The following is a 13010-nucleotide window of genomic DNA, read 5'->3' on the forward strand; positions in this document are numbered from 1 at the left end:
CTTATGATAGCTGAGGAGCAAAAAAAGAAGCTTAGACCTCCTGATGGGGGATGATTAAGACGATTTTCAAAAAAAGAGAAAGCATTTAAACGTACTTTCCAGAGAGCTCATTTATTTTCTTAACACTGCAGCACTGATTGCATCATTTCAGAAGGTTTAGTTAATGTTCCTGTGAAAACTAGGTGTGGAAATGTAAACTGTGTCAATTTAAAACTTAAAAGCTTTACTTTTCTTCACCACGGTTAATTAGAAGCAGTGGAACAGTAAAATCTTGTGTGACAATGTAAGGACAATTTAGACATTTACACTTTAATTACCATTATCTATGTATGACATATATGTACTGTATGTAAGCATTACCCGAATAATATCCTTATTGTCACACAATTCTAAAAATCTTTTTATATACCTTGTTTATTCACCTAAGTTTTTCCAACACCATCCATGTATATAGTAGCATCAGTGCTGCTGTATGGGTAAAACTAATACAAGTGATACTTTTGTAATGTCTGAGTTCAGAACATGTAATCAAAATTCATATCTGCTACAGCTCACCTCAATACATACTTTTTCTTCAGCTGGGTGAGTCACAGCATCATTTATTATGATTAAATCCTCTGATCAGTGACCCAGCACTCACATTCTGCTGCACAAATTCCTCCACTGGGGTTCACTCTCTAAACAGCTATTGCTCTTTGACAATTTAAATACTCGGAAACAGATTTATGTTGGCTTTACATATCTCCCTTTTGCAAATGATAAATTGAGCCTGATAATGTTTTGGACAAGTTAATGCTCTACAATCTAATTTGCAATTATATCTTATGTCCGAGATTAAATTGGAGTGTCTTTGCTGGATTCGTTAAGACAAACCAGAGGCAGTGGAGCCCATGTTGATGATACACAGCAAAATTAAATATAATACAGAATTGCAATCATCACTTTTAAAGAGGCACACTTATAACAGCAGGGTGCTGATCAAATCATCTGAGTAATAGACACAAAATTGTTTCAAAAGACGAGGCAATAAAGAAGAAAAAATCTATTGCAACAGTGTCATTTTTGTTTTTCAAACCAAAATCATTAAAATCGCGAATGTAATTTCAGACCAAAAAACAATTATTAGACTGAGCACAGCAGATAATTATGCAAACAATGACGAGTTCCCCCATTACACCTCAATGTGAGAGACAGCGACTGAATAATACATTTGAGGCTTTCCAATCATGTACATCCCTTTAGCATCCAGTCTTAACTTCTCTACTGCCTCACTGCTTTTCCACCTGTCTGAGTAAATAGAAAATATTGAAGGTGAGTAGACAGTTTGGACTCCCACTTAAAAAAGAAGGAAAACACTGTCATACAAGCCTGCTTACAAACATTACTTCTGGGTCAATGTTCTGAACAAACCAAGTGAACATTCAGAAAAAGAGAATCCACTTAAATGGTCAGGAAGGCTTAAGTGTGAAGGGAGGGAAGTGTACAGAGGGGATTAAGTTAGTAGGGGAGAAGTTTGTTGCTCTGCAGAAACACACCACAAGACACTTTTCTTCAGAAAACGTCAAGGAGAGTCTACAACTAAATGCACTGAACACAATTTGCTCGCCAGCATTTGCATTAGGGGTATGCCAGGGGTGACATCTCTCGCTTGGTTGATTGTCTCGTGAAGGAGGCAGCATTTGCTTCCGCACGTTCTTTGGCTGAGACAAGAAGTCATAACTTACTGTCACTGAATCGAAGGAGAGTGATGGATAAAGGGTTTGGGCTGTTTGGCACTGGTTCCTCAGCACGATGAAGACACGTCCAACAAACCACGAGAGCGGCTGTGTTAAAATTGAAATGCTGAAATTGCTTTGCATAGAGCGGATTTTGATAATAATGGTTAAACATTTGGCACGCAGAAACCTTTAAAGAAAAAATCTGACTTGCACAGAGCTGTCGTTTGAGGGCAAACAATTGGCTCAGTTAGCTGATCTCTATCCAGGGCAGTTAACACAGACAATAACTGAATACTCCATTAAGGCCAAGAGTCCCAAGTACTATAACACAATGACAATTATCAATTAACTCCTGTGACAAGTAGCCAAGCACTAACCAGTCTATCTGCAACTTGTCTCCCCAGAAAATGTCTCCTGATTGGCCTGGATAATCTACAGACGCTGCTGTGAACAGTTCTTAAGTGCAAAGACAGACCTTATGAAAACTGCTGACAGAGTGTTCTGTGGAGGATCTGCAGTATTTGGACATTGTTGCTGCTGACTTTTTAAAAGCCATTATTTTAGAGCTGCGAACGCCACAAATAGAATTCTATTAAACTCTGCCCTACTGGGGTGATGCCAGTAATCTCAGACACAGATATTTCAAAGCCTGTGTAAATAAAACTAAAACTATCTCTGTGGTAGATATCACTAAAGGCAAGTGAGAAAATATATTTTGTTTATGTTTTTCTATGTTTTGCAGTTTGGTCAAACCAAACCACAAATCATTCCATTTATTTACTTGGAGATTCTGCCCAAGCACAGACTGAGTTCAAATACAATGATAGAATAAAACTACTTGTTCCTATAATATGATACTGTTGTCAGTGTCATGAGGGAGAGGGGAAAGGAGAGGCTTCTGTTTCATAGCGTGCAGGCATCCTGCATGACTATACTTGTGAGTGTTTGTTTACCTGAGCAGTGGGGCAGTGGACCACTCCAGTGACCGTTCAGCTGACAGGTGAGTGATGAGTCTCCTATGAGCTGGCGGTCTCCAGAGCAGGAGTAGCGCACCGTGGAGCCAAAGGTAAACTTCTCTCCACTCATCTCTCCGTGGGGAGGTGTCCCTGGGTGGCCGCAGTCAACCTCTGCATGACAGAGTGCGGAGAGGAAATAAGATTATCAGTGGGTGTATGAACGGATGGATGGATTAGTGTCGTATGCCTCGACATGCTTGATGAAAATCACAACTCGCACTGCTGCAGGTGTTGCTGGAACACCCCGTTGTTTTCTATTGTTAGAAAAACAGCTTGATAGAATAAAAACATTTGATTTAATATTTCAGGAGCAGATACAGTGAATATTTGGATTATTTCAGTAGGTAAAGGCACATACATCTATAAGTAGAACAGAGAGGCTTGTGTTGACAGAGGTAAATTGTTGGTTAGACAGAAATGAGTTCTCTTGCTCATTTAGCTTGTGCTTTTTTTTTTGACCTTTGTGTGTTAGGGGGGCGGGAGCTCTCACTTCAGTGTAGTCTCATAGCGCAAAGTAAGTTTCTGTAATTTCCAAAAACTAATTTCTGAGCAGAGATTCAGTGACGCCCAGAGCCGTGAACAAACATTTGAGACAGACACTCCTGTGTATCTCTTTAATTACTATTCCGTTTGATAAAATAAATACGGTGCGTCATCTCTCTACCATGAAATGAAGTGCTTTCCGAGACTGTGTGCAAAACGTAGAGGTTTACTTTCGATGATTCCCCTGGAAACACGTCAGTACTGTCACTGGCAGCCTCGTACAAAAGTGTGCGCGCACGATGAGCCAGGTGTTTGAAAGCGACATTACAACCTCGAATAACCCCTAAAGTTCATGGATGGTTGTTGTAATGTGAGTGCTTGGTTTTCGAGGGAACATTAGCAATAGCCTGAACAACTGGTCCTGTGACAGTTTCCCTCATTTCTCAATTAGGCAGTGTGCAACATAACCATAAGCCACGGGGGCATCAAACATTACACAGATGCTCCCAATCACAGCATTTAGAAAGTTGCACCATTAAAACTCGAGAAGCAAATGGGGGACACAAACAAGGTTGTGGACAACCAATCAAGAGTGAAACTTCTCTCTTCACTTAATCTGGCTTCATTTAAAGGTTCAGTGTGTAGAATGTAGTGACATCTAGAGGTGAAGTTTCATGTTGCAGCTGAATACTCTTCATCTCACCCTTCCTAACTTGAAAGAAAACCTGTGGTGAACTTCAGTTGTCATGAAAACTCTTAAGGATTTAGTTTGTCCTGTTTGGACGACAGTAAAAACATGGCGGCCTTCACAGAGAGGACCCCCATTCACATAAATATGATGTTTTTAAATATAAAGAGTCCATTCTGTGATAAAGAAAACAACATTTTTTTATAGTTTTTATATAGTTTTTTTGATTAGACGATTAGCACGGGTTAACTTAACACAGTTCTATATTTATTTTCTATTCACATTTTCCGCAAATATTTAATATTCCTGCACATTTTAAATTCCTCTGTATATATTGAAATCCTATGCAAATGTTTAATTTCTCTGTAAAGTTTAATTTCGCTTCAATTGTTTAATTTAATTTCCTTAATTCCTCTGTACACATTTAAATTTACATTCACCTCAGGCCAATTTCTACATATGGTTACTATGTTATAAGTTAACTCTAATGCATAAGTCAAGTCTAATGTATGTTCAATGTATGTTATGCTATCTATCTATCTGAAAATTCAGACAATTTAGATGAAACTCACCAGTGAAAACATCACTAGGATTATTATATATTCAATTTTTGCCAAAAATCCCTTTCACCTCAATCACACTGAACCTTTAAAGTGTATTAATTCATCACATCAGTGTAGAATTCACTGATTACAAAGAAAAGTGGATTGAGTCTGAACAGTGACAAGACGTATACACAAAGACTTTACCGATGCAGTCTGGCAGAGGTTTGTCCCAGTGTCCCACCGGCTGGCATGTGAGCACTGACGAGCCGAACAGGTAATATCCAGGGTTACAGTCGTAGAAGACCACGCTGCCGAATGTGAAGTTACCGTGCTCGATCTTACTCTCCCGAATAGAGTTGGCAGGGATACCCGGGTCTGTGCAATTTACAACTGTTTGAAAAAAAGAAAATGAAAGTTACGCCATCGCGCATTATTCAGTTAGTTAAACATAATGGGGGAATACAGGCAGCAGTTCAATTCATTTTTATTGCTGCAAGAATATTTCAAGCAAGACAGATGTTTTTAATGTAAATTACTGTTGCAGGAGCGTAGTCACATGACTGTTTGTAGAGCTTACTGTTAAAAAGAAACCTATTACTCGTGTTCCTGTTGCCCTGAGTGCAATCTTATGTCTATTTATGAATACACTTTCCAACCTGTAATATATTCTCCTTTTCATAAAGGTGCTAAGGTATCGATGGACAACAGAACAGTTCCTGGCAACATTACAAACAACGATCTGTGTTGGTTTTATGTGAAAATATAAATTAAATGTAAAGAACAGGATATTGCTTTGTTTTTGGTTGTGTTGTGTGTATTAGCAGTGTGTTTGTCTCTTTGGTTGTGTTTTGCATGTGTTGTCAAATTGCTAAAGATGTTTTTGTTAAGTTACATTTGTGTTGTCTCTTTGCATTTGCTCTCTTAAGCTACAGTGCACTGCACTGTCCTGGCTGGGGCAATATTCACTTGTTGGCAGCATTTCCAAACCCATCTTAGGAATATGTACAATCAAGGTGTCGTTAGGCCTGGTTATGGCTCTGAATGTTTTATGCATATCTCCAGACCATAAAAAGAAAAAAAACACAAGATATAAATCATTTTCCTTATAAAATAATAATGATGATTAAAAAAAAGACCCTGATCTATTAATCTGGTCTTGCATCAAAGCCCTTGAAAATAATACAATGTTGTTAATCAAAAACAAATGTAGAATTTAGGTCCTGATCTACTTCTCACTACCTGGGACCATGGACTGTATGTATATATATGAGCGTGGAGAAAGCAAAAGGGGAGAAAGTAAGACAAATTATTCTTTGCATCTGTTGAGTTAGGAGGTTAGGACGTGAGCTTCCTACTGCCTCCTCTGCAAGCTCAGGTTGATGAAGACGAGGGTTCTTCAGTTGTTTCAGTGGTTCTCACAAAGTGCACTTATAAAAACAAGTATTTCCCAAGCACACCTTTACATTTGGTTATAGCAATATAAATCATCAAAAATAATTCCAAGGCACACCAGTGTGCCAAAGTGCCATATGGAAGATAAATATTATTAGAGCACGAAATTCCACTGATTACACTGCAGTAAGTAATACATAGCAATCGAGCGCTGATTGATGTACATCTGTTGCTGCGCGGAATATTGGCCTGTAGCTGGCATCCAGTAGTGTTGCCGTGTTGTATAACTATCGCATCTTTTGAAATAATAAGCACAGAGGACTAGTCCCCATGGGAAAGGATGGAATTGGGCTTTGTTGGCTTAATTTTGTATAATCTGGTTGGTGTATTCAGACAACTGGTTAAGGCTACGTGTAGAATACATTTATTAATATGTTATGTTTATAAACTAGATCTTCACTTGACAAAGAGAGACATTTAGTTCAATTTTACATGGCGTAGTCTGATCCTCTTTATGACTATCACAGGGGAGAGGAGAGGAGAAGAGGAGGGGAGAGCAGAGGACTGCGACAGACAGAGGAGACATCAAAAAGGTTACTGGAGAGGTGAGGAGGAGGAGGAGAGCATGAGATAGACAGATAAGACACAGAGTTAACACAGGATGTCATATTTCAAACTTGTCACAGCTCAAAAGAAGCCCTTGTCAGAGAAGATATGAGAAAAGTGTTCGTAAACACATTGGCAACATGCAGTCTAGCAGATAATTTCATCAACATCAAGACTTATTATTTCTTTCAAATCCTGCTGCTGAAAAAAAATAGATAAGTTGCATTATTTTATTTTCATTTCATATTTGTCTTAGAAAATGCATGACCAAAGTATTCTGGTATAGAGAAATGTGTCTCACGTTTTTTAAAACCATTTTATCATCAAATAAACACCCAATGTCTGAACAACCCCTGTGTACATTCATCTCTGTCCATACAGTTGCTATGGCGCTATGAGCAGCATGGAGTGCTTCTTAGACTACAGTTCTGTATTTACTACACAATAAAGTGTTCATCATTATGTTTATATTAATTATGTGTAATGGATTTCTATAATAGCCTCTGCATATATTATGTGTATTGTAGTAATGTGTATTCTGTGTATCGCGTCAGAGTATCTGGATTTGTATTGCGTCAAGAATAATTTTACCTTGCATGGAGTACTAAAACAAAACAACATAACATCCATGTGCTAAGCTGCCTCATTACTTCCACCCAGTATCATCACCGGGGAAGAGACTTTTCTTTCCTGGAAGCTGCGCAGCCTTGTCTCTTCGGTTGGAGCCTCATTTACATAAATGCTATTTGTCAGCATGTTCACTTGTAAGTTAATTATAGAACTGTTGATGACCTGATCAGGGGCTTTTTCTGCTTATTCTTCAAACAGCGAGATGAGTGAGTCCAGGCTATATTTAAGCACTGTCAATAATAATAGCAATTCATGCTTCCTGCTGGAAACAAAAAGACGCATCTATTGTGGCAGATTCAACAGCATCCTTTTTCGAAGCAGCCGTGCGCTCCGCAGCCACACTGCTGACAAGGTGGTTTAGACAGCCGAGAGTAGATGAGGGTGAAGTTAAGTTCAGAGTAGCATCAAATTAAAATCAATAATGTAAACCTGCGACGAAGCTGGCCTCAAATATTTTAGTGCAAACAGACATATTTTGACAAAGGGAGTCATGACAGTTTAATATGATTTTACTCTTTTGATCTTTTACCAGGTCTGTCTCTACGGTGCTATTCACTGTAATGAAAACTCTGTCTCTTCACATCTGACTGCCAACAACACGCATGCCAAGAGGAGAGATATTTTTAAATGGGCAAAGTCTGGCAAATTGAGCGTTGGCTGACTAAATCCTGTTGGCAGACCAATTAAAGCCACACTCAAATTATTCTTTGATTTAATGTTAGTATGTTACCTTGTTTTATAGCATTTCACTCAGTTAAGACCACGCAGTATTCACACTATTTACCTTTAATAGCTTCAAAATGCATCACATGTGTCTCATGCTAGACACATTTTCAAAGGCAAAAGCTAATGTTCCAAGTGATATTTAATCAAGAGCATCCATCGTAGAGCAGGACACATCTATGTGATATTGTCCGCCTTTATTTTGAGCACAACAGTCTGAATTGTGGGACATGTTGTCAATCTGTCAAAAGATTTTTTTGGTCTGGTGTGCAGAAAAAATGTCTGGATTGCTGCTGATCTTAAAAACAACACTAATGAGCCGAACCTGGGCAAACTAAAACTCGACACAACTAAGACACAGCAACCATCTGACTCTCCCAATTAAATATCTAAGATATCTAGCGATGAATGTACACTGAGCTTTCTTGCCTTGCCCAAAGTAATCCTTCCCTGCAGAGAGCTTTGTGCTAAAAATTGTTAGAATTGTAGAAACAACTCTTTGCTTCCCATACACTCTGTCGCAAGCTCATTATTGCTATTTTCCTACCTCTGCTCTGAGGCCAGGGCTCCAGATGTTGTTGCCTAATGCTATACTGTTTCCAGAGAACAGATAGTGGCTTTTCTCATTCACATCAACAGATCTGTGAGCACCATCTCTATCAACTATGCTTCGATATCTGTGTCTCTGCATCCTGGCTGTCGCTGGCCACTGATTTCTGAATGATCATGATACATCTGCCGGGCTGCTGAATTCTTGTGGTCATCCTAACATGGGATTCCTGAACCATCACAAAGCACCTGCGGAAGCTGTTTCATTCTGTTCCAACACTTTGGCTGGATCCTTCTTCTGCTTGCTGGCAGCTACCCACCCCACTGATGGTTAGCCTGATTCACAGAAGGGAAATGAGATAGAATTGGCTCCTGTGCATGTGTTGAATGAAACACCTTCAGCTGTAGTGATACATCAAGAGGTACCCTCTTCAGAAATGGATCAGATGCAGATGGTTAATGACATACACAAGAATACGATGCATTGGCTGCTTCCAAATTCTTGTATCAAACGAGTGTGTGTGGTCTGAGCATGGGCTTAACATGCTAGAAGAGACAAACAGCTTTTCTAGTTCAAGATACATCTGCAGCCTCCTGATTCCTCGAGTCAGTCAACCCACCAGTTATTTATCCACTGTGCAGCAGCTCTTCAGCTGGACCTTACCTCTGCATGTCGGTGGCTGCTGACTCCACTGACGGCTGGCCTGGCACTGAGCTGTGGAGGGTCCTTCCAGGGTGTAGCCTTTGTTGCAGGAAAAGCGCACAACATCATTGTAGTTGAAGCCATCTCCTGTGGTGCGGCCATAGATAGGGCTGCCGGGGTGGCCGCATGTCACAGCTGTAGTTTAGGTGCATCGTGTCCAGGAACATGAGTGAAGCGAGGAGGTAACGAAGAGGATGGAGGATGAAAGAAATGATGCGGAACAAGGTAAAGATGAGAGGGGAGAGAAAGGCACAGTGTGTGTGGAGAGAGAGAAAGACAGAATAGACAGGAGAGACAAATTCAATAAAAAGAATCAATAGGTCATGTACAGTGACACCTATCATAGAAATATCATTAACATATAATTAACCTCAGAGGACAACAAGGGAATTAGGAATCGAGACATGATCTCAATTGGTAAAGGGTAAACAACGCATTTCAGTGCATCAATAGGTGAATAGGATATGGTGAATCACATTATGAGGATATTTATTGATTACAGACTTCAGGGCTGCTCAGGCAAAGGAAGAGGAAGCATGGTAATTGCAAGCTTTAATTATTTGAAAAGAATAAAAGCCTTTGTATTCATCGACTTATTTTAATAATTCAATCAAATTAATACATTTTTGACTAACCTCTTCTATGTTGGGAATATTCATTTATAGTAGTATTTACAGGCACCGTAGTATTTTGTGGCTCTCTTTTGCCATAAAAATGCAGGAAAATACCCTGTCCATTTAATCTCGACTTACTCAGTGACCTAAAAACTCCCTCAACCCTGCAAAAAAACAAACTTGCACACTCACTGCTGTCAGACTCTTAACCACAGCCATTCTCTTTCCTTTCCTTCACACATAAACACACACGCACACACATCTCCCTTTATTTAGTCGGCAAGAAGTTTGGTGAAAGCACTCACAGATGCAAACTGGGAGCTGTCCGGACCAGCTGTGGTCCTGCTGACAGATCCGTACTGAGGAGCCAATGAGCCTGAATCCAGGGTTGCACTGGTAAACCACTGTGTCCCTGTACCCAAAGTTTTCCCCGATCACCTGCCCATTCACAATCTGCTCTGGGACACCACAGTGACCGGCTGTAATGAAGGAAAAAAGAAAATATAATTTAAACATGTATCATAACTTCCTTACAAAATGTCTTTTTTTCTTGAGCAAATGTATTAATCAGACAGCACATCCTATAACAATTGTTATGTATGATTTTTGTTTTGTTTGATGATATTCAGTTGAAGCCAATATGGATGACTGGATTTAATACTAGATGCAAAGCACTTAGATCACTGGGAATTATTTCAGTTAATCATTCATGTGGTGAAATATGTGGGTTCAACTTTTAAGCTTCTAAGAATAATAGCCTGCAGTGGTGCCCAGGGACAGCTCTGTGGTAGAAACACGGTTTTGATCACATTTGAATAATATCGCATTTTGAAAACTCTGTTATAAAATGAAAAGTGCAAACTGGTGATTTGAAAGGGTCCTGGAATTACAACGCGTGGGAACAAAATTGGTGAGTGTCTTCATGAAACATAATGAATTTTGGAAAGCATTTTTCGGCTCATTATATCTGAATTATTGTTTATAAATTCATATTGGACTCAGCATCACTTGTGGCGATAAGTCAGCTTTTCTCGTCAACACTAGAAAGAGAGGCATGTGCAAGTCTTCAGAATTTGTGCAATACACTCATGCACGTAATTGTATTACTTTCAGCTACAATAAATCCCTTTTGAGAGGAGGAATCTTGCTGAGGTTTCCACTGCCACTTAAAACCTGGGAAATTGCCACTGACTGTGAGTCTGATTTCCCTAATTTACTCCTGCACCCAGAAACTCAGTCAAGCATTTTATCATCACACCCCAGTTGAGAAAAGCCAGATTTTATGAAGATAGTGCTGAAGTAGGCAACTATACTGTAGAGGTCCCTGGCTATGTCAACTCTGACAGTCGTATCGCCAAACAAGAGAGAGGTGCCCTTCTTTTAATGAAGTGAACCAATCTCGAGCAGAGCCTGGAGTGCTTGTGTCACGGGGTTGATAAACGGACTAATGCATCTTCCAGGGAAACCGTCACATTCTGCTGCTGTGTGGGTTTGAATGCGGCTGAAGTAATTACGCATGTCTCCTTCTCTTGCACAGCACAGAGCCGTGATGAGCTGCTGTAAGCTAAGCTGTAGCGTATTTCCATGTTTGTACAGTATATCTTAACAACAGCTCAAATTGTGTTGGTACAGCTTGGCAGTTGTCTGATAGTTTGCGGCCAGCTGCGGCTCTATAGCTGCTCGCTCACATTTAACATTTTAGCAACACAAAATCACACTGACACGCAGGCTTTACTGTACATCACCCCGATCCAATCCACTTAAGGTAGTTGTCAAATTGTTTGCACATTTGCACAACTTCTACCTTACTCTCTCTACAAGCACGGAAACAGTCCAGAGTGTGCCAGTGGCAGTGATGAGTACCAGCATGATGTCAGAACACGCCCAAGAAAAAACTCTACACCCCTCTTAATGTTTAATCATCAGCCATACACGCTTTGTAACAAAACCAATTATACCCAACCTCTGCTGCCCCATCTGGTTTTATTACGGGCATGTTGGCCCAACCGAAAAAAGCTCACACTCTGTCTGAACAGATAACGTTAAGAGAACATTTCAACTTTGCTTACCCAGGCACTGAGTCTCCATCCCACTCCAGAGGCCAGACAGGAGACACTCTCTGACAGTAGATCCAGTTAAAACATAGCCAAGGTTGCAGCTGAAAATGGCTGATGCTCCGAAGGTAGTCTGAATCCCAATTTTGTTCCCATTAGGAGGAGTGGGCAGATTGCCACAGGAAATAACTGCAATGAGATGCAGGAGATAATAAAAAAAGACGAAGGAGGAGGAGATGGAGAGACGGGGAGTGAAAGAGCAAGACACCGGCAAAGTGAGAGGGAACAAGAAAGAGGAGATGGATGTTGGCTTACATCTTCACAGTCAATAGAGGAGCACAGTCGTTTACACCCATCTTAGCAACTTTAATGCGATAAAAGATTGACCTGTACTATTTAAAGGAGAGGATAATGATGGTGTTTGCCTTTGCCCCAACATCTTTCATCATTCTGGTTGTCTTCTCCTCTTACTATTACAATGGCTATTCAGTGCTTTTTTTCACCTCTCAAAAAGTAGTTTCCATGGCATCAACGGAAACCTTTGTATTTCCCAGTCCCACAATAAACAATATCTAACCTAGGCTAAGATGGGAATAGGTCAAGAGTATAAAAGTGAATTATTGAGTGGCCGATCAAGTGAGCATTGAAGAAGGTATTTATTCTTCAAGTCTTGTGGTGTTACAATGAATCTACTGTATCCTTGGTGAGATAGGACATAGATTTTTCAGTCTGGCTGGATAACAATGACAAATTTCTTTATATTTTATCTTTTCAATGCAACAGTATAACGGCATTTAAACATGCACTGAACTCCTGATAATCTCTGCAGGGGTTGTAAGTGAGAATGTCTGAGTGAGGGGGTCCACACTTTCTGGAGTTTCTCCAGCCAGCCCCCCAGAAAATAACTATGTGAGCTCATGTAAGAACACAGCAGGAGATCCTCCAGAGGATTCAAAGCGAGTGAGTGGGTGTGTTGATGATGATTCTAACATGCAAAAATTAAATAAAACAAAAATAATACAAATATATTCACACACGTAGAAGACACAGACAAAGATGTCAAGAGGGCTTTTGGCGATCAGTGTCCACGTGCTGAAACAAAACCATATGACGACTGCAGTGCAAATTATTTGTTACGTCCATCCTCTTCCTGCTGTGCCACCCCTCAACTGAACGCTCCAGAGATTTCTGTGTTGTTGTCTGAGCTGAGAATCTCCTGCTGCAAGGTTCAAGCAGTGGGAAAGGAACAAAGCCCTGACCTCATTGTGTAGACATTCTCCGTAATTCAA

General features: G+C 40.1%; 1 protein-coding gene across 5 annotated transcripts in view; it reads right to left on the bottom strand.

Moving 5' to 3' along the window:
* LOC109632040 (CUB and sushi domain-containing protein 3-like) overlaps nt 1–13010 on the bottom strand; it is a 205402-nt gene that overhangs the window by 42001 nt on the left and 150391 nt on the right. For all 5 annotated transcript variants that reach the window (XM_069537722.1, XM_069537721.1, XM_069537718.1 and 2 more), the window contains 5 exons: nt 11737–11910; nt 9973–10146; nt 9015–9188; nt 4655–4840; nt 2672–2845 (listed from right to left, as the gene is read on the bottom strand). In XM_069537722.1, the coding sequence (XP_069393823.1) occupies nt 2672–2845; nt 4655–4840; nt 9015–9188; nt 9973–10146; nt 11737–11910 (882 nt within the window). The remainder of the gene's footprint in view (nt 1–2671; nt 2846–4654; nt 4841–9014; nt 9189–9972; nt 10147–11736; nt 11911–13010) is intronic.

The sequence above is a fragment of the Paralichthys olivaceus genome, chromosome 13 (assembly GCF_024713975.1).
Source record: "Paralichthys olivaceus isolate ysfri-2021 chromosome 13, ASM2471397v2, whole genome shotgun sequence".
NCBI lineage: Eukaryota > Metazoa > Chordata > Actinopteri > Pleuronectiformes > Paralichthyidae > Paralichthys > Paralichthys olivaceus.